This window comes from Streptopelia decaocto (assembly GCF_964273445.1).
Source record: "Streptopelia decaocto genome assembly, chromosome: 16".
Lineage (NCBI taxonomy): Eukaryota > Metazoa > Chordata > Aves > Columbiformes > Columbidae > Streptopelia > Streptopelia decaocto.
This window is the reverse complement of record NC_138671.1, coordinates 6776237-6803011: the sequence shown is the minus strand read 5'-3', so window position 1 is coordinate 6803011 and position 26775 is coordinate 6776237. Positions and strand designations below refer to the sequence as shown.

Genomic DNA, 26775 nt, shown 5'->3' with positions numbered 1-26775 from the left:
TGGCAACAGCCAGGCATCGCCCGCTTGTTTGTGTCTGTGCCCTTAGCCACAGCTGAGACTCTTTCTTTGGAGACCAGGAGGACGTGGGAGAAAGGCCTGAAGAACCACACCTGTGTCAGGTCCTGGGCGATGATGAAGAGGGTGAGAATTGCTTTCACTCACCCCTCTGCTTCACTGCTCCCTCTCTCAGGTCTTCAGCAAATGAGCTGGCCGTGCTCATCTCCCGCATGCAGACAAATGCTGACCAGGTGGAGAAGGACATCCTGGAGACACAGTCCAGACTCAAGCAGGTGAGCTGTGGCAGAAGGTGGTGGGGAGGTGGAAGCCTTTGCCTGGCAATGCAGTGTCTAAGATAACAGGTCAGGTGTCTGCTCAGTGCATCAACTTGCTTGGTGCAGGTTTGGGGGCTGACTCGAGGCTGGGGAGGAACAGATCACCCCACAGAGCCTCCCAGCCCCTGGGGCTGCATACCGGGGCCTCCCAAATTCTGCCCTGGGTGCTTTCTGCTCAGTGCGTCATGCTTCCCACAGCCAAGGCTGTCTCACCTGTGTCTGCAGTGCAGCAGCACAGCCCCGTGTCCCTGGCAGCCCCAGCCCGACCCACAGCAGTCCCTTGGGTGGGAGAGATGCTGGAGCAGGCAGCTTGGCCGGGTGTACGCTCCCCAGCTGCACCCTTGTGGTTGAACAGGGCTTTTTTCTCTGCCATCCCTGGTCTCCAGGATGCCAGCAATCATCAGAAGAACAAGGCTTTTGAGTTCCAGCCAGAGAACGCCAGGAACCTGAAGGAAGCAGAGACGCTGCTGAAGGACCTGTTTTTGGATGTGGACCGTGCCAAGCGGCTGAAACACCCTCAGGCTATTGAGATAGAGAAAGAGTGAGTACAGCGGAGGGGACTGGTGTGACGAGGACACCGAGCAATTGGGAATCCCCCCAGGATCTAGGCTGAGCTCCAGTCATTGCCATGAGAGAGTTTCACCCTTCTTCCTATAGACTTTAGCCTTAAAATCAGGGATCTGTCAATATACTGTAAAGATAGTGATGTGCAGGGTGTCTGCCAGAGTGATCACTCAAGAGCCCCCAGTATTATCTGGGAGGTCTTTTAAAAGTTATCAGAAAAACGCAGAGTTAAAATGTGATCCCACTCCCAGGACAAATTCCCTTTTCCTCTGTCTTTCCTAAAATGAATGTCTTCTGCTCAGACAAGCAGAGCTGGGTGTTTGAATGGGAGAAGAGCTTACGCTGGCCTCTGGTGCTATGTTCCCCTTTGCTCTCCAGCCCTTTTAGGTGGAAATCAGGAGGGCAGAGTTGTTCCCTAGCTGGGAAGGGACAGCCCTGATGTCCCTGCAGCTTCCTCCTGGGTTGTAATTCCCGAGACATCCCTGAGATGAAGAGCACCAGGACAAGTGCCTTCACTGCAGAAGGATGCCAGTGTCACAAAGGGACAAGAAAGTAGCCTGGGTCTTATAGTGACATCTGGGCTCCACAAACCCCACCTTGATTTTCCCCCATCTAAACTGACACAGAGACATGTGCCTTTTCTCCTTGGCAGCATCCAGCAGCTCCACGACCGCGTGACACAGCTGTGTGCAGAGTACCGGGCTCTCTACGAACAACTGAACATCCCAGATGTGGGGCCCAGGGTAGACTGGGCCAGGATCCTGGACCAAAAGATGGTAACAGCAGCTGGTTTTAGACCTATCTCCCAACACCTACAAGGCCAGATAATGCCTGCTATTGCCTGTAGGGCTCTGCCAGACATTGTTGAGTGTGGTGGAAGCAACCCTGGGAAGGAGAAGGACTCTCCTCCCACCTCTTAAAACCCTCTGGAGGACCCTCTTGATTGACCCCTTCAGATTAAGAGCTGCCAGAGGGGGATCAGGTAGAGATGCCCTGATGTGGGATGAAAAGATGGAGTAGGTGATGTCTTTGCAGCCCTACATCCTAGGGTTTCATGCTACAAGGTCTTGGGTATGTGGAGTGCCAAGTTTGGAGTCCACTTGGATTCTCTTAGAAATTGCATGGTAACTGTGTCCATCCAATGCGTGTCACCATGGGAAGAGTGGCAGGTTCAGCTTAGGTTTGTATACCAGGGTTATACAGCCTAGTTATCTTTGCCCCTCTGTATGGCTGGGGAAATGGGAACCAACAGCAATCATGGTAAACATGCCCTTCCTTCTGGACTGCTTTCAGCCACTGGATCTTTTCACACCCTGCCAACACTCACTGAAGTTTCTCCCTGAACTAGTATTTCATTTTAGTCTCTTCCTAACCCCTTTTGCACAGAAACAAGTCAACACGGGACAGTATGGCCCTGGCATGTCAGAACTGGAAAAGCAAATAGCTGAGCACAACATCCTCCAGAAGGAGATTGAAGCCTATGGCCTCCAGATCAAGAACCTCCATTCCGGGGTAAGGCACCCTCTGTCCCCTCCTTGTTCCTGTTGGCTTCACTGGGGACCCTGTGGGCTCCACTTGCTCTCTGGCCATGTCCCATCTGCTCCTTCACACAGTGAATATCCCGCCTTGTTCTGCAAAGGCATTGGGGAGACCTGAGTTTGGACAGATCAACCGATGCAGGGGCTGGGAAGGTGGTTCCTGGGTTCCTGGATGGTTTCTAAATCACCTTCTATAAATCAGCTCATTAGCATCTACCACATGTTTTGATAATTTTTGTTTGTTTGTTTGTTTTCTTCCCTTGGTCTCGGCCGGTTTGCAACCCAGGATGTGGCAGATTTAAAAAGCCAGTACAAGGACTTGCTGGTAAGCTGCTCGGTGTTTTTCTGGACAGATGGGGTCATACAGCAGAGTCACACCATCCCTGATGGATAGGGAATGCCCAGCTCAGGGAGCAGCTACCTCTGGTCTTGCACAGTGAAGTCGTGTCCCTCGTCTCAGGGAGGCTGGACCTTTGGAGGTCCCTTCTAACCCAAACTATTCTATGATTCTATGATCATCTTTCTCCATTTCCTCTCCATATGGGAGTGGGTGTAAATTGAGAGCATGCTCACTGCCCTCAGGGCAATGCTGTGGGTGAGATCTGGGTCTCCTCTCCATGGATCATTGATCTGGTGTTGCCTGTGTGAGCGCAGGGTTAGGGATGTGGCAGCAGGAAACCCTGTCCCATCCCACATGCTGTTCCAAATGGGGATTGCAAATGTTGAGGCTTGCACCAATCCCCAACAAGGGCTCCTGAGAGGAAATGAGCAGCCGGAGCAAAGGAGGTGGCTGGGAAGAAGGTCCTGGGTTTAGCCAGCCATAAAGGTTAATGCTGAAGAGTTGCATTTGTGAGGAATACAGCAGAGCTGGGCCAGCCATCAGACTGCCCGAGGCACCACCCCACACCTGAGATTCTGGTTAGACAAACATATCCTGTCTGTGGAGGAGGGAAAGGGAAAACCAGCCCCATCAGATAAGAGCAAGCAGGGCAGATGTCTCATGAAGGTCTCTGGGAACATGCTGGTGGATGTGCAACACAAACAGGGTCCTGGGGAGCAGGGGGAGGAGGGGAAAGGGGGTTTTCAGCCTGAGCACCAATGCTGTCTCTCCTGTGTGTGTGCAGAAAGCCTCCATCTGGCGAGGGCAGAGCTTGGGCAGCCTGTACCACCACCTCCAGGGCTGCACCAAGGAGCTGGGCTACCTGACGGACCAGCAGACCAGGATCCTGAAGCAGGACTGGAGCGACCAAATGATGGATGTGCAAAGTGTGCGTCGGGAGTACGAGGTGAGCTCTCGGGGGCCGGCAGTGTGTCCTGGCCATCGGGGGCTGGCCAAGCCCAGCGTGCAAGATTTGCAGGGTGGATCCCATCCTCCTAGACATCTACCACTGGCTCTGGTGTGTTCCTGGGGTGGTCTGACAGCACTGGGCACAGAAACAGAGGTGGGAGAGATACTCTGAGTCCACACTGGAGTTAAGGATGAGCCATTTTGTGTCCTCTCCTGTTCCATGAGCTGGCAGGTGGGATCACACAGGAGAGAGCTGTCGGTGAGGCTGCCAGTGGTCAGAGGGGAGGGAGGGGTTCAGCGTCGTGTCAGCCTCGATGTCCAAAGTACAACACACAGTGACTGCTACGTACTGGGACCAGGAAGCAGGGAGGGATAATTGACTAGGAAGGTGCTCTTTGAACGAATGCCCTGATGCTTTCTGAGGCCCAAGTGTGTATAATTTGTTTCAGCTTTGCTTAGCCCCTTCCTTTTAAAAAAACAAACAAACAAGGATGTCTGTGCTTTGGGAGCCTTTTCTCCGCTACCTGTGGTTGAGTTCCCCAGGAACTGCTCTGTGTTCCTTGTGCTGTGCTCGTCCACTGTCATGAAGTTTCTTTTCCCCTTCAGAACTTTAAGTCCAATGAGCTGCTCAGCCAGGAGGAGCTTGTGAACCATCTCCAGGATGACGGGGATAGGATGATTGAGCTAAAGCACCCAGCTGTCAAGCCTATACAGGTAGGGAAAGGTAGTCCCCTCTCAAATCCTGTAAAAGAATGAGAATTATTTCCATCATTTATGCATCAAGAGCCAGGAGACAGGTTGGAAGAGACCTCTTCACATCTTCTGCAGAACTACTCTGTTACTCTTCCCTTGCACATTGCACCAGCTGTACTGCAGCATCTTTCTGCCTGCTCCAGCCCTGTGGGGAGGCTGGGGACAGTGCAGGGTCCTCATCCCTTCAGAAACCTCCAGGAGATAGTGGCTAACATCTGTGTGCTGGGACCAGCTCCTGGGCTGGTGCTCAGACCTGTGGTCAATGCAGCCACGTTCATGCTGCTGAGAAACTCCAGCTGTGACACAGCACAACCTCTCCCAGCTGAAACCAGCTCCCAGCCTCCACAGTTGTATTTCCAAGCCTGCAGATGCAGTGGCAAGGTGAGGTGCGCTCACAACCACCCACACCACTGGACCTGAGACCTCTAGAGAAATGGTGGCTGCTCTGTATGAGTCCTTGTGGAGCAGCATCCTTGCTCAGGCTCAGTGTTGGTCTCTTCTCCCAGGTAGCAAGTGACAGGATGGGAGGAAATGGCCTCAAGTTACACCAGGGGAGGTTTAGATTGGATATCAGGAAAAATTTATCCACAGAAAGGGCTGTTGGTCATTGGAACAGGCTGCCCAGGGCAGTGGTGGAGTCACCATCCCTGGAGGGGTTTAAAAGACGCAGCGATGAGGTTCTTAGGGACATGGTTAGTGCCAGGGTTGGGTTAATGGTTGGACCCAATGACTTGAGGGTCTCTTCCAACCAAAATGATCCTATGATTCTCTCAGGCGATGCCTGGGCACAGCTTTGTGTCTGCTCACCAGCAGTTCGTGCCCTTCCTCTGATCTCTGGGGCTTCTGGGGAAAGGAGATGAGTGGTGGGGGAGGTAGGACTAGCTGGAACCCACTGAGTCGTGCTCTGTCCCACCACAGGCTCACCAGGAAGCCTTGAAGAACGAGTGGCAGAATTTTCTGAATCTCTGCATTTGCCAGGAGAGTCAGCTGAAAAGCGTGGAGAGCTATAAGAAGGTAAAAAGCAACAAGGAGAGCATGGGCTGTGTGGCTGCAGGGTCAGGCCAGAGTGGGCAGGCTGGGAAGAGACGCAGCAAAAGGATGGCGATGGGAGATCTTTTGCTTGCACCCAGTCAGGATATTTTGGGGAAACACTTCAGAAAACATGGTCCTTTAGTGCTGCAGTGAAGGATTGGTGCCCAGCTCATCCCATCAGCCCTATTGTTAATGTGCTGGTTTAGAGAAGAGATGCAGGGGAAGGTTTGCTTGCTGTTGTTCCCTGGGACTTGTCTGTTGATCAGGATTATTTGCATGTGGCTCAGGTGATAGAATGTACTTGTCCAAACATGCACTCTGAGGATGGTCTGCATGGTCTTGTGAGCCCTAGACTGTGTAAGAGTCACTGGGAACTGAGAGACCGCACTGGACTTGGACACAGTGATGTGCTCCTGTCCCTGACTGTTTTCCTACCCACACCTCCAGTTCCAGGACGATGCTGAGGCTGTGAGCCGCTCCCTGAAGAAGATGAACTCCGACCTGGACACCAAATACAGCAAGTTCAATAAAGATAGCCCTGGAGTAGTGGCAGATCTGCTGCTTCAGCTGGAGGTGAGGTCTTCAGGGCTGGTGGCACTAGCCAGACCTAAAGAGCAGACCAAACATTACAACCTCCCCAATAAATAACTGTGGGAAAAGGGAAGAGTTGGGTGAATAATCCTACCAGGACAGCTCATCCCAGCCCTGTGCTAGACAGGGGGAAGCCCATGGTAATACTATGCCCTGGAAGCTGGGTCCCTATAGCCACAGAAGGTCCATGCTGTGGGGCAGTGACCCCTGGAAAGAGACTCATCTCCATCAGTGACACATTGTCAGGCACCAAGTCACCATCAGAGTAAAGGAGAAGTGGGGGCAGGAACTGTGTGTTGTCCTAGACATGAGACACTTGGATTAGAGGGCCTGTAGAGAGCATGAGGTGCTGGTATTCAGGCAGTGGGGAAAGGTCCTCCCATCTCCTCTGCACTCTCAAGAGCCAAGGGCGAGGAAGGGAATAAAGAAATCTGACTTCAGGGTTGAGATGTGGATAGGAAAAGATCTTTGCCCAGGAGAGAGGGAGGGGACAGCTTCAACACATTATCTTCCCATGCATGCAATGCATTTCGATCCTGAGGGGTGCCGGGATCTCACAATCTTCTGATATTGGAATGTGGACACCTCTTGGCATGTCTCTGTTCCTCTTCCAAGAAGAAAAACTTCAGGAGATGTAGTATGACAGTGTGAGATCACCTGAGGTTAACTCAGGCTGTGCCTTCAAGGGCAGATCTGCTGCAAGGGAAGGAAACTGAGGAGAATGTTGGTAATGAAAGGGGAGGAAGGGACATGGAAGGGTCAAGACTGGAGATATTTCTGACTCCATCCCAGCAGTGATCACACAAAGATGGACAACTGGCCTGAGCGTACCCACTTAGTATGACCCCCCGCTTCCTTCTCATCCAAGCCTGATTGCAACCACTGTTTTATCTAGAATGAAGAGAAGGCAGTGAAGCAGGCAGAGAAGAGCATCGCTGACCTGAAGAGAAGGAGCAAAGAGATCAGCCCACTGAAACTGCGCAGGACACGTCTCTCCCAGACCCTCACCTTGGACACCCTCTGTGACTGGGATGCTGGGGAGGTGAGGGCCTGACCAGCAGTACCCTTAGACGAGACAGGCAGCTGGATTCTTCTTTGGTTGCTCTAGATCTTGGCTCCATGGTGGGAGAAACTGGCCTCGTGTCAGAAAGCCAATCCACTCACTGCGTTTTGTGTCTTTGTCCCAGGTGCAGCTGACCAGAGGTGACAAGTACACTCTGAAGGACAACAGCAACCCAGAGATGTGGGTGGTGCAGAGCAGCACTGGTGTGGTCCAGGAGGCACCTTCTGCTTGCTTCTCCATTCCTCCACCAGACCCCGAGTCCATAGACAAGGTCAATAGGTGAGTCTGAGATGGAGAGCCTGACCCAGAGAGATGTTCAGACTTGCTCTTAGGTTGCAGCCAGCCTGGCTGCCTCAACTGCAGAGAAGCAGCAGCTGGGAACAGACCTCTAACTATCTAGTACGAAATCCCTCCTGGAGGGCTTGTTCCCTGCAGCCAAGTATCTCCCCCAGGTTCCTGCCATTCCTCAACAGCACTGCGCACTGCATGGACCTTACTGCCAAAGAGCCTCCTGGCAGTCAGTCTTGATTTCTTCACCCAAACATGTGACTCGTATAGATTTGACTAAATTATTTCCAGAATCAGTCTGGAGCTTTGGACTTGCCAAACAGGACAGAGTTATCTGTGGGATCTCCTCAGCCATCCCCAGCTGGAGACTAAGAAACGTTCCTTGAACCGCTGTGTAGTCTGCTGCCTGGTTGCTCAGTCAGACATCAGACAGCTTCCATGTTACCTTTTTAATCATGTCCTGGGTGCTTGGATAAATCAGTGCTGCCCAAGCACTGTGGAAAGACCCCCAGCCCAGATTCAGCGGTACTGGGGCATGTCCGTGACGCGAGTTTGGTTCCCCAGTCACACAGGCATGATTATTTCATTGTGTTACTTTTTTTTGAGTGTGTACCCCTCTTCACTCGTCCCAGATTACTGAATCCTTTGGATTTATGGGTTTCATGCATGTTTTAAAACAGAAAGGTTTGTGACATCCTCCTGGATAACAGCTCTGCAGGTGTTGCCTGGAAAACTCTTCCCCTTTTTGGGCTACATTTGACAGCTTGTTTCTTTTTCTGGTGTTTGCTTCCCTTGCTACACTAAAATACTTCTTTTTAAATACTTTTAAATACTTTTAAAATACTCCTACACTAAAATACACTAAAATATTTCCCAGTTTGTTTCACCACTCAGTCCCTCTGCATGGAGCTATGTCCTGGCCCTGCAGAGGAACAGCCCTTGTCTGATAACAACCTAGGCAAGCTGGGACTTGCTGCTTTTAGAGCTCAGTGTTTAGCTGGAGCAACCTATAGCAAGGATGTGAACTACCCTGGTCCTTCAAAGGTCCCTCCTCTCAGTGCCATCAGTCTTTTCTCACCCAGAGATTTTTTAGGTCCTTCCAGCCCCTGCTGATCCCAGCCCTGGTTTCATTAGAAAGGAAAAATCCTTCCAAATGAGACCTGGTGTTTGTAGTGCAGCAGCCACAGAGGCAGCTACTTGTACTTGCTTCCTGCAAAGCACTGCGGTGATATTAAATGAATTTCCAGCTTTGTCAGCATCTAGCAAGAGTTGGAAACAGTGGCTCCATTGGGAAAACCAGCTGCTTGAACCAACTGGGTGCTCTTGCTGCTGTCCCCTTTCCAAAGGGACATCTCTGAGTTACAACAGGCTGCAGGATCTGAGCCTGCCCCTGCCTTTAGGAACACTTTTCCCATCAGAGGCATGAAGCTGCTGCTGGGTGGGCTCTGTCAGAGCTTGCTCAGCGCAACGTTTCCCATCCCGTTGGCTGAGGATGCTCCTCTCTGCTCACAGGCTGGAAGGGGAACTGAACACGGTGAAGCAGAAGCGAGCGGCGGTTCAGAGCACCCTGAGACGCAGCCACAAGGAGCAGGTTCAGCCCAGCCAACAAGGTATGTCAGCTGGTTAGTCGAGCCCTCTCCAAAGCAAAACCCGTACATCTCCCTTGTGGAGCTGCCAGACCTGGCTGAAGCAGAGCACCTCCTGAGCAGGCAGAGGTACCTGCGGGTTGGTGTGAAGATGACTCCTGCTTTGCGGAAAACAGCAGCCGATGGGATAACCTGGTTCCTAGAGCTGCCAGTCTCAGGCAATTCACTTAAAATCTCTGTTGCCCTTTTCAAACCTCTGAGATTGACTTCCAGGTCCATCAACTGTTGCAGAATATTTAGGATTGCAGGGGGATGTGCCTATCCAGAAGCCTTAATTAAACCTTCTTTGGGATCTGGGTCCCTCGCAGTTCTCTTCCTAGCTGGGGGCTGTGGAATAAGCAGACAGCTATGGCCAAATCCTGACCCCTGGCTCACTCTGTTACCCACACAGTTGCAGTTCAGAAGCTCCCAGCAAAGCTAAGCAGGGGTGTATCTGCATAGCAGCACATGGCTCTCTGTCCCTCTTTTGGATTTGAGCTCTGGTTGGCTGGGACAGAGCTAAAACCATTTTCCTAAGCCTATGCCTTGGGTCAGCACATGTATGATGCTCTGCAGATTAGAAATGTTAACTGACTCATTAATGGTTGCATCCAAAACCCATGCTCAGGAGAAGCCTGTGTGCTTCAGAGCTACAAAACAAAGGGTAGAGCTTTGCGGTAGGACTGTCATGAGAGGGAGCTGGAGCTTCAGGGTCCATCTGTGCAGAGCTGTGCACCAAGATTGGGATGGAAGATGAGAAATGGGGATTAATCTAAGCTGTGTCTCACTGCAGCTCTGTCCAGGAGCACCCCTGTAGCTCAGGATGATCCCCAAGCTGACCAGCTTCTCGGTAGCCTGGATCGTGTTGGCAAGGACCTGGTTCAAGTAGAGAAGGAGATCTTGAACCGAGTGAGGTCTCCAGTGAACTACAGTGACCCCACCGAGGACCTTGCCAGGAGGATCAAGCACCAGCAGGTGGGTGTTGCTTGTGGGTGTGTTGGGATAGGATGAGTTTTTGGTAGCACTGTGTCCTTCGCCTAAAAAAGACCTGATGTAGAAATTACACAGGAGATGAGAGCCAGTGCTTCAAAAGAGAAACCTGTGCTGCAGTTTCAAGGGTTTCAGGATGACTTGAACCCTTGAAATGGGAAGGTTAAGCCAAAGCCTAGGGAAATGCAGGCTCTTCCCAAGGCTCAGCCAAATGGTTCATTCATTTCAGAGCTGTGGACCAGGAGTCAGACTTGGGAAATTCTCAGCCTTGTTATGGGGTTGCTGTCACCCTTTGCTCTCAAGTCTGCAGCATAAAAGACAACAAGGCAGAGGGAATGAATCCAAGGACCAGCTTTGGCTCACCAAATGGGGAATACAGGCTGGTAGATGTGAGTGGGACAGAAAAAGAAGCAGTGCCCTGGAGCCCCCTCCTTTTCTCTGGGATAAGGTTCTGGGTCTGTAGTATTTCAGCTTGTTACATCTTCATCTGTGGGTATTTACCTGGCCCTGGCAGAAAGATGGATTCAGGCAGGTAGGTTGCTTCCACCCGTGTCTCTTTGGATCTCTTTCCCACGCGCTGCCATTGCCAGACAGCCACAGTCTGGATGGGGCTGTGCCCCAAGGGCCAACTCCTAATGAGAGGGCTACCGCACCCTGAGCCCCACAGCAAAATCCGCCCCCCAGGGAGACACGTTTTCACAACTGTTATGACTGTGTTCGGTGACTCTGCTCCCATCTGATGTGCCAGGAAACGACAAAGAAACTTGAGAACCTGGGGGCAGCCAAGGATGCCCTGCAGAAGGAGTGTGAGACGTACCTTTCCAAGAAACCCACCAGCACCGCGGCTTCCCAGCTCCCTGTCACATTGAATGCCCTCAGGAGCAAATACAGTGATGTCAATATGCTCTCCAGCCTCTACAATGAGAAGTGAGTGATGATGACAAGGCCTGAAGGGGATGAGGGGAGGAAGTCCTTGCACAGAGGTGTCAACATAGAAGCATGAGAGAAAATGCTTTTGGTCTAGATGGATGTTGGTTGAGGTCCATCCAGCCCAGTACAGGTTGGAAACCTCCCATCTGTCACCAAAGGCACCTCTGAAGGAGTTCCTGTGTGTAATCTGTGCTCAGATGCCCCCACTGCGGGAAGTCCACCACAAAGGGTGTGTGTCCCAGGTCTGCTGTGTGCAGTGAAAAGCAATATATCTGATTTCTGGGCAGCATAGCAGGGTTGTGAGTGCATATTCCTTGTTCTCTGCCATGCTGCGGAAGCTCTGATTTTAAATGAGCTTTAACATGCGAAATCAGAGAGAAAAGGAGAAGAATGGGGTCTTTTGTAGTTAACCTTGTCTTGTCTTTTTTTCTCTTCCCCAGGGCTAAGGCTGCACTGAACCTGGAGACTCAGATTGAGAACACAGACAAGATTGTCAGCACGTTTGAGGCCAAGCTGGCTCAGGATAGCATCATTCCCGCATCCCCCAATGCCCTGCAGGATCGAGCCAATGATCTGCAGGTAGGGGAACATCAGGCTATCAGGCTCTTCGTTAAGGAAGGGAGATCTCTGAGCTCACGTAGCAATGGTGGGGACAGATGGACTTTGCTCATTTGAGCACCTCAAGGCACCAACAGTGAAGCCTTTCTAAGGACTTGTTCCTTGAAGGGTTAATGTTGGTGTTGCAGGCTGAGCTGCACTCACTGGCTTGCACAAAGCTCTGCCCCTCGCAGGTTACATTTGAGGTCCCTACCATACATTATGAACTCAGCATCAAACCTCTGGTGCTCTGCCTCACACTCACCCCTGTTCTTTCCTGCTCTAAATCTCCCTGCCCCATCATTAGCACACACAGCAACCCTTTTTTACCTTTCCCAAAACTTCTCCTTTCTACCACATGCACCGTCCAACCCATCCTGATTCCCACCTTCTTTACTGAATAAGTCTCGCTGCTCCATCTCTTCCATGCTGCACATCCAGCTTGGAGAGCCTGGGCAGCCCCCAGGTGCTGCACAGTTAGTACTGGTCTTAAGGAGGGTATTTCTGGTTGGTGCATCGACTGGGGCAAACCTGGAGGTGTCTTTATTTCCCCCTGCAGAAGATGAAGCGGGAGCTGGTGGCCCAAGAGGACTGTGTGCTGAAGCTGAACCGGGGGCTCAAGGATGCTGAGCACAGCTGCAGCGCTGTGCAGAACAACTTCCAGGAGTACTGCCCGGACCTGCCCCGGCAGAAGCGGGAGGTGCAGCTCCTCAACGATCGCTACCATGCCGTTGCAGACCAGCTGGATCAGCGGTGAGGAACTCGGGTGTCATCTCTGCTCCCCTTAGCTAACATGGACCAGCATTAGTCAGAGTCCCAAGAGCATGTTCTTCATTGCAGGATGCTGATCTGACCCCTCTCCTTTTCAATCTCTCACCTCCCAAGTTGTGCCCATGCTGTAGTAGCAAACCCGATGTGTGCAGAGTTGTGCTCTCCACTCAGGGACCAGTTGTCACCCCCTTGTTTTTGTTGTCTTGGTGGTTTTTGTGGTGTCATTCTCACCATAATGTCTTTTTGGGAACTTGCACATGAATCTTTGCCCTTGCTTTTAATGTTCCTGTTCACCTTTGTGCTGTGCAGAGAGAAGACCCTCAGAAATATCAGCCTCATCTACCAGCAGTTCCAAAACTCCAATGAGAACCTGATGTTCTGGATGAACAACCTACCAAAGCACCAAGTGAAGACCACCGATGGGCCAAGCCAGATCAATTACAAGCTGCAGGCACAGAAGGTATGTTCCAGGGCAAGCATCATAACCTGTAATATTACAAGGATGGGGGAATTTTCTCATGAATGGTGTGCAGATTAGTACCAAACAGCTCCTATGTCACCGTGAATGAACTAGAACAAGGAGACAATGGATTGTAGCTCACAGATGATGTATCTTGCCCAGCTGTGTTCATCTGTAGTGCTGGTGTTCATCTGAGCTAGTCACCCCCAGGCTGATACCTTCTCCATGGAGAGGATGCACCCACATCCTGAGAGATTACACCCAGATGAGATGCTACATCTGGGTCCTGCATCTTTCTCTCCTTGAGTAGATCCTAAGATGGCCAGCTCAGCTGAAGAGATGTGAAGGTCTCTGTGCTGGCTAGTATTTATCTCATGATAAATAAATGTCATAAGTCCTGGGCCAATGAGAGTCCTGTTGGGATCCTCTAAAAACCAGGAGGCTCTTCCTAAATGTCATCCTATTCCCACCATTCCCTGCAGTACCACGCTGAGCTACTGCTCTTGCTTGCAAGAGTATTAATGGTTTGCTGTATTTCAACCTGTCCTTAACATCATGTATCTCTCTCCTGCAGAGGCTGGTGGAGGAGATCAAAGGCAAGGAGCCTGAGAAGAACGCGGTGGTCAGGCTATCCCGGAACGTGCAGTCCACCCTCAATGTACGACTGGCTTTCCCCAGGTTGCACTCCCTTAGCATCTCACCTGAGAGATCCCAACTGATCCTTCTGTTTCTGCTCTGGACAGGACTATGAACTCCAAGCAGGCAAATATAGCTCTTCTCTGGACCCTACCTTGACCGACTTTGCTGCTAAGAGGCTGCGTGTGACCCCTCTGCAAGAAAGCATCCAGGCCCAGGTAAAATGTAAAGATGAAGACATAGAATACCTTTAGTTGATATTGAGACCTTTGTCTCAGCCCTGCAGAAGCATGGGAAAGAGCAAGTCATTTTCTGTCTTTCTGGGTATTCCTGCTGAACGGTGTTTGTGTCACATTCTCTCCGAATTTGGGGACCTGTTTTAGTGGTGCCTTGAAGACTGACTTCCATCTACCTGGGCAGAGCAAGTGATCAGGTACTGGGGACAGGACTGAGCCAGAGCTCCTGCGTGCTCTTCCCAGTTACACCCCAGTTCTCCTGCATCACCTTGGGTTATTCCATCCATATGTGGCCCAAGGTGTAAGTCTTGGACCCTGTGCAGGCCAGCAGGTATCTAACAGGCATTCAAATAAGGGGACAGGATCTCCTACCTGAGTCCTTAGACTCTGTGTCTCAGTTTTTCTAGGAAGTCAGATGGGAAGACACTAATTCCTGGAATGATGCAGGACACAAAGTGCATCCAGGTGTAATGAGGGGTGGGAAAGTGTGCCATCCAACGGAGCTGTGTCAGGGTGAGGGGGACAAGGGCCTCACCGCTCTTTCTTTTTCAGGAAAATGATGTAACCAAGCTCTACATGGAGCTGGCAGCAGAAAATAAACAGCAGCTCAGCCGGCTGGAGTTTGCCAAGAAGATTGTTGAGAAGGTACCAGCTTGGCCAGATGGGGCTGCTCTAGATTGGGGTTTGAAATGATCTTTCAAAGCTGTGAGCAATCTGGTCAGCCTGGGATCCCCCCACCATTTTGCCAGGTCTCCACATCTAGGTGGGAGGAAGGACAGGAATGGAAACCAATGTGAGAAAAAGACGATGAGTTTCACTGACATTTGTCACCTCTGTGCGCCCTCAACTGTCTACTAAGCTGTAGTTTATGGTAGGGAAAAAAAATTGAGTTAGGGCTCTGGAGTCCTGTTCTCAGCTGTACCTAATCAACACTCATAGACTGAGAATTCTGGATTTGTCTGTGGACATGACTGGAATTTAATGCTCACAACCTTCTGGAAACATTTCAAAGCAATAGGACTTCTATGCATTTCTAGGACTTGACTCACCTGTAGGAAAGTTCTCTGGTCTGGATAATGTTCAGCGTGCTCAGGAAGGACAAAAGATTAAACTGTACCGGTTCTGTCTCCTGCCCTGCCTGGTCATGGAAAAGGCCTCTGCGCCAGATTTAAACAGTGATTCAGTTTCCCTGCCTTATTCTTTTCTAACTTTTGTTTTTCCCTTGCAGAAGGAGGTGCATGAGGACATTGAAGCTGTGCATGAGCAAACCCAGCACTCTGAACACAAAGCCACAACAAGCAGGGAATCTGAGGGCTTAAAATCGCAGCTGGAGGAGGAAAGAAGGAAAGTGGCCAAGATTGAAGAGGACCTGGAGGAACATAGAAACAAGCTGCTAATGTTGAAGACTCAGAAGCCCATTGAAAGAGTGGAAGAAAAGGAGGTAATAGAATATTACAGAGACCCACAGGTGGAGAGCAACCTGTCTAAGATGGCGCAGCAGATCGAAGAGGAAGGCAAAAAGAGGCAGAGACTACAAGAAGACATTGAAGTGATGAGCCGTAAGCTTGCCCAGATGGAGAGCGAGAAGAAGGTCACTCCTGCCCAGCTCCTCACCAAAGAGATCACAAAAATTGAGAAAGATCCAAGCCTGGATAGCGAGGCAGCCACTCTTCGTCAGGAGATCAAACGTCTCCAGGAGGAAAGCTTGGCTGCTGTTTCTGAACTCGAGCAGTGTAAGAGAGAGCTGCACATGCTGGAGCGAAAGCAGCCCAATATCCGAGAGAAAGTGGTGGTGAAGGAGCTGATCAAACTGGAGAAAAACCCAGAAATGCTGAAGTCCGTTAGGACCCTGCAGCTACAAATCGATGAGGAATCTTTCAAGAGGAAGTCTGCAGAAGAAGCCATAGTGAAAGTGAAGAACAAAATTGAGGAGGTGGAAAGACTAATCGAAACAGCAGAACCCAAAATTATTGTTAAGGAGGTGAAGCAGGTAGAGCAGGACCCAGAGCTATTGAGAGAGTCTTCTAAGCTTAAAATTCTGATTGAGGAAGAGAGAAGCAAAAACTTGATGCTTCTAGGTGAGCTGGGAGAGCTGCAGAACCAGTACAGCATTGCAGAGAAGCAGAAACCAAGGGTGGAGGTTAAAGAAAGGGTCAATGAGATTTTCCTGGTGGATCCTGAAACAGAGCAGCAAATTGCACACTTGAAAAGGGAGCTGCAGGAAGCTACTCTGAAAAGGACAAAGGTTGAAAGCGAAGTGGAAGAGGCCTTAGCAGAGCTCAATGTCCTCAGGTCACAGAAACCAGTGGTGGAACTGAAGGAGGTTATAGAGGAGGTGGTGAAACATGAGAAGAGTCCAGAGATTCTTAGAGAAATCGATAGGCTGAAACAGCAGCTCAATGAACTTGTGAACACCAATGGCAGGACCCAAGAGCAGCTCATTAGGCTGCAGGGTGAAAGGGATGAATGGAAGAGGGAGAGATCCAAGGTGGAAACCAAGCTGGTCAACAAGGAAGTCATCCGATATGAGAATGATCCACTCTTGGAAAAAGAAGCTGACCGTCTCCGTCAAGAGGTACGTAACATGTCTCAAAAGAGGAGAGCTGCAGAGGATGCAATCTATGACTTGCAAAATAAATACATGCTACTGGAGAGGCGAAAGCCAGAGGAAAAGGTAGTTGTCCAAGAGGTGATACTGACTCAAAAGGATCCAAAGCTCCGAGATGAGCACAGCAGGCTGAGACGGAGTCTGGATGAGGAGGTGAGCAACAGGCGTCGTCTGGAACGCGATGTGCAACAGGTTCGGGCACTGGTGGAAGAGCAAGAGAAGTTGCTCAACTTCCAGGAGGATCGAAGCAAGAGGCTTGCACTAGAGAAGGAGATGAGACAAATTACATTGCGAATAAAGGAGCTGGAGGAGAGCCCAGCACCAGTGCAAGAAAAGATCATTATGGAAGAAGTGGTCAAGTTGGAGAAGGACCCAGTCCTTGAACAGTCCGCCAGCAACCTGCGCTTGGAGCTGGACCGTGAGAAGATGGAGGTGCTGAACTTGCAGAGAGAATGCAAGAACCTGCAGATGCAAGTTGATGTCCTGCAGAAAACAAAATCCCAGGAGAAGACCATCTACAAGGAGGTGATTCGAGTGGAAAAGGACAGAGCACTGGAGAGTGAACGCGCACGCATCTGGGAGCTGCTGAACAGGGAGAGAGGGGCCAAGCAAAAGGCAGAGGAGGAGGTACGGCGGCTCAGGGAGAAGATCGAGAGAGCTGAAGGCATGAAGAGGACATGGGCTCGTGAAGAGACGGAGCTGCAGAAAGCCAGGAACCTGGCCATCCAGGAGAGAGCCAACTTGGAGGGTGAACTGCGGGAGCTGGAGAGGCAGAAGCAGCAGAAAGTCCTCTTCCTTCGTGAGGAGTCCAAGCTGCTCAACCAACGGACGGAGAATGACAGGCAGAAAAAGAAGCAGCTGGAACATGAGTTTTCTCTGCTGGAGGCAGACATCATTAGGGAGAAGGACCAGATCTACAACAAAGAGAGGTTGATTCGAGATCTGCAGTCAAGGGTCAACCGGGAAGAAATCAATCACGAGACCCAGATGAGAGAGACAAACCTCTCCACCAAGATCTCTATCTTGGACCCTGAGACGGGGAAGGATATGTCCCCTTACGAGGCCTATAAGAGAGGCATCATAGACAGAGGCCAGTACATCCAGCTGCAAGAGCTGGAATGTGACTGGGAGGAAGTCACCACCTTGGGGCCAAATGGGGAAGTCTCAGTTCTCCTTGACAAGAAAAGTGGGAAGCAGTACTCCATCGATGATGCGCTAAGGCTAAGGAGGATCACAAAGGAGGAGTACCAGCTGTACCGAGATGGCAAGATTCCCATCTCTGAATTCGCCTTGCTGGTGGCTGGGGAATCCAAACCTCCACCATCCCTCTCTATTGGCTCCATCATCTCCAAATCTCCTCTCTCCTCACCTACCACCCACCAAACCCAAAGCTTTTTCCCCCCAGCCTCGCAGAAGGGCTTCTGTGATGACACATTCCCCATCGCCGGGGTGTATGACACCACCACCAACACCAAGTACAACATCAAGACTGCTGTTGCAAAGAAACTGCTCGATCCCATGACAGCTCAGAAGCTCTTGGAAGCCCAGGCTGCCACAGGGGGTATCATAGACCTCATTTCTTGGGACCGATTCTCAGTCCATAAGGCAATTGAGAGGGGGCTGATTGATAGAACCTACATGCAGAGACTGCTCAATGCCCAGAAAGCTTTCACAGGGATTGAGGACCCAGTGACCAAGCGAAGGTTGTCTGTGGGAGAAGCAGTTCAGAAGGGATGGATGACCAAGGACAGTGCTTTCCCCTACCTGGAGGTCCAGCATCTAACCGGAGGGCTCATTGATCCTAAGAAAACTGGTCGCATCCCCGTGCTGGAAGCTGCCCAGACAGGGATGATAACAGGTGATCTGGCCAACAGGCTCCAGGATGACTCCAACTACGAAAAAGATCTCATTGATCCCATCACTAAGGAGAAGATAAATTACAAGGAAGCCATGGCTCTCTGCCAGAAGGATTCGCTGAGCAGCTTCCTGCTGCTCCCGGCCGCATCGGAGGGTTATCAGCGGTACCACCAGCCGAGTCGTTCCCCCAAGCTCTCACGGTTCAGGCATTGAATGGATTCGGGCATCTCCTGGATCTGGTTCCTTTAGTTCATCCCTTCAGAACACCTCTCCCCACAGAGGCAGCGGCCATCACAGAAGCGGAACGTCTGGCATTTAGGGCTGCACATTCTTCTATCTTAGCTATCTCTGCTTCCCAATGCAGCGTGGTCATGCGAGGACGAAAGTGTGATTGTGAGCGTGCAAGGGCCTGACACACAGAGGTCCCCACTGTCCCCAGGCAGCTGCTGTGACAGCAAAGGGGGGTTCATTGTGAGAACTCCACTGGCAGCAGGTTAAATGTGGTTATGCCCAGAAAGTGGGGAGAGCCAGAGCGTTTTAATGTAGGGTCATTCTTCTGCATGCAATAAACATAGAAAGTGCATCTCTGTGGCTGTGTTATCTTTGCAGGATGAGGCTGTGAAAGGCTGAATACATGGCGAGTCCTCTCCCCGTGTAGTCCTGTACCCTGCAGCCCCATCTACAAAGGGTTTGCAGGCTCTTGCTCCCCCTGATCTCTCAGCACTAAACCCCCTAAATTTATTTCTGCATGCGAGTCCATATTTTTAAAGATTTTTGTTACATTTATCTTTAAAACTGAAAACCCATGGGACTCTGCTTCCTGGTCATTTGGACACCTCTGTAAGAAGGACTGGGTCATCAACAGGTGCAGTTCCATGTTATGTTTGATCCAGTCTAAGTGCAGGCAGTTACTGAACGGGCAGCCCCCCTGTCCCCTCCAGCTGCCTGTCCCTGGTGCCTCTCTGGCCACAGCCCAGTGATGGTGGTGGCTGTACGGTGACTGGGGTCACTTCACTGAGCTGCTGGCAGAGGAAGCCCCAAGCAAAACCAAACCCTGTTGAAGTGGATGATTTCTGGGGCTTGTCCTATCCCTGTACAGAGGCAGATGTGTTGCAAAGGAACAGATTACTTCAGTAACAGACTGATGATGCTTGTAGTCAACAGTGATGTGAAACTGCTGTCTACAGCCCTTGGCCTTGGCTGCAGGATCCACCCAGCAATACCTGAAAATCTGCACTTGCTACTTCTTTAGGCAAGCTTTCCCTCCTTTGGGTCACTTCTGGTATCAGTCCTTGCAGACGTGAACAAGCCCTAACTCCCACGTATCACTGTTGAGAGTTGAAATGTTCATCCCTAGCCTCAGCCATATTCAGAAGAGTCCCCTGGCTTTATGGGAAGACAAAAATTACTTTCTATTGACACACGCTGCTCTTCCCCCCTCTCCCAAGGACTCTTTTAGCTGATGCTGCTTGAGAAATCCAACACCTCCAAAATCATCACTAAGGACAGAGGTTTTCTTCCCCTTCTTCCCCCATCAGAGCCTCCATATCCATGTAGCCCAGCTGGGATTTGCAGTCCAAGGAAGAACTGTTCCCATGCTGGTAAGCCCAGCACAACCACAGGTCCTGTTACCTTCCTGCTGGTAGGTAGCACTCAGCATTAATTACCTGAGCCCAGCTATGGAAACACCAAGTTTCTGGTCTAGGATCTGCCCAGGCTCTGTCCTATGCTCTGCGTGGTCTGTGTTTATTGCCAGGCCTAATGGCATAAATGTCCTTGGTATTTATGTCTTAATGCAGATTTTAAAAAACAAAACAAAGCTTTTCTGCAAAGAGCCTGTCTGGTACAACACAAGCATTTGTTCATGTAGAGCAGAAAACGGAGCAGTGTCTGTACAAATGTCTTTAAAACATGTTTGCAAAGGCAGGGGAATTATTCCCATGGCAGAATTCATCCATGTCTCACAAACGTGCCCCTGCGAGCTGGGTGTTATTGTACAGATGCCGTGAGATGCTGCAGGAGCACAGCAGGGCTTCAATTTTCCTGCCACGTGGCTCTCATAGCTGCTGTGTGAGCCCTGCTTGATCAGAAAACCAGCCCTCCCCTACACTAGGTCAGCTCTTGCCAGGCAGCCTCTCCAGCACGACTCCTAACAACAGCTTCAAAAGGAAAGCAACACCCACCTGCCCCAAAAAAACCTAATTTATGCAAATTGCAGGGGTGAGTGAGCTCCCTGAGTCCTGGCGGCTTCTAAAGCTGCTGGGAAAGAACAGGTGGGAGGTGCGACAGGGCCCAGAGCGAGGTGAGCAACAAGTCCCAGGTTTCTTGTCGGGGATCTGTCAGGAGGTGCGGCTGCTACAACAAGAATGACAAAAGCCTTTTTCAACGTCAGGAGTTAAGCAGAGCTTACCCTGCTGCCTTTGGTTGGGTGGGGAGAAGGAATGAATAATGGAGGAAGCCAAAGGACAGCAGAGCTTGGCTTTAGATGGGTGGGTCTTGGAAAAGGAGGGGCTTTTTTCTGGATGGACTCTAAAAGTTTCTATCCCCTGTGCAAATTCTCTGGTATCACAGGTGGACAGTGAGGTTTGTGCTACAGCTGTGTGTGAATGTGAGAGCTTTTGAGAGCTGTCAGGATGTGCTGAAATCAGTTCTTAGGATCACAGTTATTGGGAGGGCATGTGTGTGCATGCGCATGAAAAACAGGAGTGCAGAAGTTTGGCTTCCCTAAGTTAAAAATCTGCCTTTTGAGTATTTAAATAAGTAGAACATAACTCTGAACTGGTTTGTGGCAACCTCTGATGGAAAGCAAGCACATCTCACCATGCCAAGACAGCACTGTGCTGCAGAACCATCAGCTCCACGTTCTGCAACAGAATCAAGAGCACATCTGTGCACCTGCCAGGGATTTGAGCTGGAAATGATAAAAGGAGTGCAGGAGATGAGGAAGGGAGAAGAGCTCTATGGAAAAAAAAGGACCAGACAGGCTGTCCTGCATCACTAGCCCAATGGGCTGCACCAAACAATAAACACTGAGGTTTCTGAACAAATGACAAGCCTTTATTTTTTTCTGTACCGAAAGAAAAAACATGAAGATGTCAAAACCACACGAAAAGTCAGTGACAATTCTCCAAATATTTGAACAGCAAAGAGACATTTCCAAGGCAATAAAGTGAAGGAAACAGCAGTACATCTAGAGCGATGATGGAAAGCCAGTGTTTCAGCTGTTACTGTTTCCAGCCGTATGCAACAAGTGCTTTATATTAACTGGATCTTTTGACTTCTTGGTCCCAGCTAAAGCACAAGTTAAGACAGTGGATAGAGCTTTTCAGCTTGTGAAACAGCAGAATGTCAGCTCTGTTAAACAACTCAGATTAAACAACCCAGTCTCTGATAACAGCAAAGGGCTGAATGAAGAAGTGTTCTGCTACCCAAAGCAGAGCTCCAGCACGCCCTGGTGTCAGAAACTGCCACCGACAGCCCTGGGGATGATTCAGTGCTGGAGTGACAGAAATCGCTGTGTGTCACCTTAGCTCACTGAGTAATGCAAGGATGAACCTCTGAAAGATGCTCTCTCATCCACATTTCAGTGTTTTATGCTGATAAATACCTCACACCCTTTTGCAAATGATCTTTTCAAAACAGCTCAATTCACTGTAACCAGACAAACAAGAATATCCCCCTCCAGGCTCCTCAGGAGAAGTGAGACCCTGGGTCCAAGCCACCCCCCTGCTAAGTGCCCAAAACCAGGTATGCAACTGCTACTTGGAGGTGCGAATGCAGGAGGAGAGCTGTGCCTTCTCATCTGCTGTGTCTCTGCAGCACACATCGCTCTTCAGGGCTCTGAGGGTTTCTCCTGGAGAAGTACCGGTGACTGAGGGCGTCCTTGGCTGAGATGCGCCTGTTGGGATCATACAGGAGCAATTGCTGCCAAGAGAAACACCCAGCAGATTTAGGATTTAAAAAACCAAATGATGGATTGCTCCTGCATGCACAGGTGCCCAGATGCAGATGTTGCTTCTGCCTTTTCCCTTCTCTGGGCTTCAGGAGTAACCCACAGCTGAAGTTACTGTGGGGACTATGCTAGAAGGGTTTCCTGACCCTCAATGCAGTGGTTTCCTAGAGAAACCTGCAATGACAGTCCTGCTTCAGAGCCAGGACTGAGCCCTATTTGTGATTCAGTGTCTGCGATGGCAGAGTTGAGCACCAGAGCCAGATCAGCTAACACACTTCCAGGCAGGTCAGTCCCAAATATCCCCATTCTTTGTCCAGTTTGAAAAATCCTGTTTGTCCCCGGGTCTTGTTCTGAGCCCTCACTCACCACCAGTAAGTCTCTACCATCTTGATCTAAGTTGGGAACAACATCCTTCATGTCCTTTCTTGCCCACCGGGGAAAGTCCCTCTTGTAGTCAGGCAGCTGGGTCACCCCAGGCCAGGTCGCTTCAGTGGGAGTGCCCAGGGTGCGAAAGATTCGGAAGAGCTGATCAATCTCAGAGTCCCCTGGAAACAAGGCCTTCCTGGTCACCTGGGAAAAAAAAAAAAAGGCCAGCTCCCACCTTTCCACCAGCTGTGTGCCCTATTTCCTGCTGCAACAACCCTTTGTCCCAGCAGACGCAAACAGCTGCACAGGCCAGGGCAGTTACAATGCAGCGATTCTGCCAGGCACTGGTTGGGAGGGTCACGGAGGTCTCTCTGCTTGTCTGCAGCTCCTCTCCGTGGATCCCCATTCCCTGGGGCTGTCCCCCTTTCAGCCAGTCCTTTACACCTCTGTGTCTCCAGTTTCCTAACACCCACTCTTGCAGGCTATTTCCCTCCCTACCTACTTACCCAGGCTCTGCTGATCTGCAGCTCAGAGGCTTTGGGAGCTAGGGACAGTGTTATTACACTGTAGGGATAACAAGAGCTCTTCAAAGTGGAGTATGGACCCCTAGGAGATCCACTCCGCCATGCTATGAGTGCTAGTTTTCTGCATCCCACTGTGGGCACATGTGTAACAGTCACCTCCTCCCAGGATGAAAATGCTGCAGCAATCAGACTGAAGTTACCCCTTCTGTAAGGACAGGCATCACTTTCCCATATGCCTGGAACTGACTACAGAGGCTTCTTTGCCTTCTGCCAGGCCACTGCTGGTGGCAGATTTCCTTCTGAGCCCACAGCTCAGGATTAGCTAACCCTCAGGGTGGACTTTCCATAATACATAGCCCAGCACAGGGTGGGACCACAATGTCACAAATGTTCTGCATCTTGTCCCTCCTTCCCCGCCTCTCATTGCAGCTGCATCCTCCCTGCTCATTAAAGAGACTATTTAAACCCATTTTACCATTTCTGCAAAGATGCAGCCGATGCTCCACATATCCACAGCAGTTGCGTAGAATTTGCATCTCATCAGTATTTCAGGTGCTCGGTACCACAGGGTCACCACCTGGTAAGAAACCAACAAACAAGCTTTGTTTCATTTCCCTGGGTGAAACTAGAGGCATGGGATCCTCTCTTCTCAGCTGTAATGCAGTGATTGTACAAATCAGAGTATGCTAAGGCCATGCTGCATTAACAGACACCTTAGTGACAGCAAGATAGGGATTAACAGATCATTTCTTCAACAGGACACTCAAACAAATAAATACACCTTATGTAGAGAAGGCGGGAAGCCAGCTTGCAGGCAGGCTAGGGTAGGCGCAGTCAGCACACTTTGTGGGGACGTGAGGTAACCCTTTAGCTGCGGGTTAGGTTAAGAGCACGGAACTGGGCACACACGGGCCTCTGTTATGGATGAGTAACTTATGATGCTGCTGTTGTCTACTCACTATGGACTGTGTACCCCACTCAGGTGGCAGGGAGCCCCAACAATACCTCATGAGTGTATGTGCGCAGGGGGACTCCAAAAGCTCTTGCCAGTCCAAAATCAGCCAGCTTGATTGTTCCTGCTTCATTAATGAGCAAGTTCTGTGGCTTCAAGTCCCTGTGGATGACTCTGTGCGAGTGGCAGAAGCTCACACCCTGCAGCAGCTGGAAAAGGTAGTTCTAAGGAGAGAAGAGATTTCAGACAAGGCCACAATGAAAACACATTGAAGGCTGGATCATTTTGGATCATTTATTGACCTGAATGGGAAAAAAAACCTTGCTACAATACAACAATACTTAGAGACACACACAAACTGTTGAATGCCTCCAGCCAAAGACGAATGTCTACCAGATGCCATCTGGGTAAGAGCAGCTCAGTGCTGGCTCTGCCCAGCAGAAGGCAGCAAGGACACATGCTCACTGCCCTGCCTGTTACTGCTTCCACACTGTACCTTGACCACACTTAAAGGAAGCTCTCCAGTTTGGGATGAGTCCATGTATCTCCTCAGGTCCTGATTCAGATACTCAAACACCAGATAGAGCTTCTTCTGGCTGTGTATGACATCCAGGAGCCTGCAAAAAAAGTGCAAACACTTCCTTCAGTACCTTTGTGTGGGAATCCATGCTATGCAGGAGTGTTAGTTTTTTACGGAGTGCATGAGAAGGCCTTCTCCAGATCTTTGCCTAAACATACTCTAACAGCCCAGAGGGATAGAAATATAAAAGCAGCATCTAGTTTGGGGCAGCAGCAGCTTGGACCAGCCTGTGTTGCTGGAGTAAAGTTGCAGTGTTGTGGGCTATCGCTGCAAACCAGAGAAGTGCAAGTGACTGCTGCATTTTCCTGTTTATTTTGCTTGTTTCCGTGCAGTCAGGGAAGGAATGGAAGGCTCCTTGTCCTGCCTGTACCCAGAGCTCCCCATGCCAATGAGCAGGAGCTCATCAACACGCTGGTGGGGAGGGTTCTTCCAGGTCTTACCTGACAATGTTGGGGTGCTTCAGCTCCTTCAGGAGGGAGATTTCACGGATCGCAGTGCTGGGGATGCCCTCCATCTCCCTGTGGCAGAGATAGATGACATGGCACCCCGTCCCCCAGTGGGATCCCACAGCCCATCAGGGTCCTGTGTCCCTTCTCCCTTCCATTGTACCCCCTCGCCTGCCATGGGGAAAGTCTCTTACACCACGGCTCGTGATGGAGCTGTGTGTGGGGTGAGCTGGGGCGAGGCAGGGGGACATGGAGCCATGGGGAAGGAGAGGGAGCGGGTGACCTAAACAGTGCAAGCTGTGGGGGAGGGCTTGCTTGGGGACACATTTGGATAACCAGTGGTTTAAATGCCAAAAATCTCACTTTCTGGAGGTAGGGGGAGATGAATGCTCTTTGCCCCTCAGGCAGCCACCTCCACTGTCCTGAGGGGCCGCCATGAGGTGCAGTCCCACTGCCATAGCCCCTGGTCCACACTGACGCCCCTCATCACAGAGACAGCCCAGGGCCAACCCAGGGGAAAGTAATAAACTTTAATCTACTCAGTCTCCACCCTGGAGGGGTTGAAGTCTGCCCTGCCAGGACGCTGCACCTCAACAGGCCCCAGCACCCCTGAGGGAGACAACACCTCCCAAAATGGCGGCTTCTTCCCCCTGCCCTGGGCCATGGCGCCAGGGCCAGGTGGCGCCAGGTCAGGCCCTAGCTGCTTGCAGGAGCCAATAGAGACATTGTTTTCCCTCATGTCAGGCTTTTTTTGAGCCTCTTGCATCACTTAGGACACTGGGCTAGGCCCAGGGGCCACCTGCTCGCTGCCGTATGGCAGGTGTGCGCAGGGCTGGGACGAGCCATGGCAGCCCCCAGCACTGAGGACTTGTTCCACTCACGAGTCCAAGCGGATCTTCTTGAGGGCCACCAGCTGCCCCGTGCGCTTGTTGCGAGCCTTGTACACCACGCCGTAGGTGCCCTCTCCGATCTTCTCCACCTTCTGAAACACCTCCTGGAAGGCATCCATGGTGCCACCTCAGCCTTGCGACGGCGGGGGGAGCAGCTGGCACTGCTGAGGAAAAAGATAAGGTAAGAAACCCTCAAACAAACATGCAGAAGGTGTTTGCTCTCCCTGTGTGTCCCCTGAGCTGTTTTTGGGGTCTGGGTGCCAATTTGGTGCTCCCCCAGCACAAAGACCTGCCTTGAAGTGAGGCGGCCACCGGCAGACAGGGCTGACTGGGCGCGCTGGGCCTGTCTGGGGTCTCGGACAGACCCAAAGAGCCAAACACACCGTGCACCAGCTGCTCGGGAACAGCTGCTTGTGATCGAGGCTGCAGAGTGTGTTGGCTAAAGAAAAAATGGAGCAAAATGGGTGCAAAGATGTGATTTGAGCCAGCAGGAAAGGCAGCAGGGACTGCGCAGGGCCAGGGGAAGCTCGGCAGCTCCGTTCATTCGGTGCCTGCCGTCAGGGGTGGGTAATTAGGATTCCCTGGGATGTGCTCAGGTCAAACACTCAGCGGAAATGCCTTTTTTTGTCTGTTTGTAGTTGTTTTTTTGGTAGCTGTTGGTTTGTGGGGGTTTTTTGCCCCCCCTTTTTTTTTTTGGTCTTGCACAACTGTCCCTTGAACCTCCCCACCATGGGCTGAGCCACTTGGTCAGCCTCTTCGAAGCTGTCCTTGGGTGGGGGTTAATCATTGACTCGACAGACGATAGAACACAAAATTTTAAAAGTATTATGCATTGTGTCACCTGGAAAGGTAGAGCACCAGGGACTGTCTTCTGGAGGAGCTTGTAGGCTCCGTGTCTCTGGATGA

At 50.9% G+C, this 26775-nt stretch overlaps 2 protein-coding genes across 2 annotated transcripts; one reads left to right on the top strand and one right to left on the bottom strand.

The window, feature by feature from the left end:
• Positions 1 to 212: 212 nt before the first annotated feature.
• On the top strand, positions 213 to 18372 carry EVPL (envoplakin; the record flags this gene model as incomplete). The annotated part of the gene is made up of 21 exons (XM_082067223.1): positions 213 to 290; positions 719 to 873; positions 1549 to 1672; positions 2283 to 2408; positions 2721 to 2759; positions 3559 to 3720; positions 4329 to 4436; positions 5394 to 5489; positions 5955 to 6080; positions 6994 to 7140; positions 7286 to 7440; positions 8962 to 9059; positions 9868 to 10049; positions 10813 to 10991; positions 11435 to 11573; positions 12151 to 12344; positions 12672 to 12822; positions 13397 to 13480; positions 13566 to 13676; positions 14247 to 14339; positions 14923 to 18372. Exons 1-21 carry the CDS (start codon positions 228 to 230, stop codon positions 18370 to 18372), a joined length of 5982 nt encoding a protein of 1993 aa, XP_081923349.1. The 5' UTR covers positions 213 to 227.
• A 2897-nt stretch (positions 18373 to 21269) lies between these two features.
• On the bottom strand, positions 21270 to 25988 carry CDK3 (cyclin dependent kinase 3; the record flags this gene model as incomplete). The annotated part of the gene is made up of 7 exons (XM_082067198.1): positions 21270 to 22083; positions 22478 to 22681; positions 23477 to 23578; positions 24007 to 24177; positions 24450 to 24570; positions 24974 to 25051; positions 25861 to 25988. 7 exons carry the CDS (start codon positions 25986 to 25988, stop codon positions 21958 to 21960), a joined length of 930 nt encoding a protein of 309 aa, XP_081923324.1. The 3' UTR covers positions 21270 to 21957.
• Between the last annotated feature and the right edge of the window lie 787 nt (positions 25989 to 26775).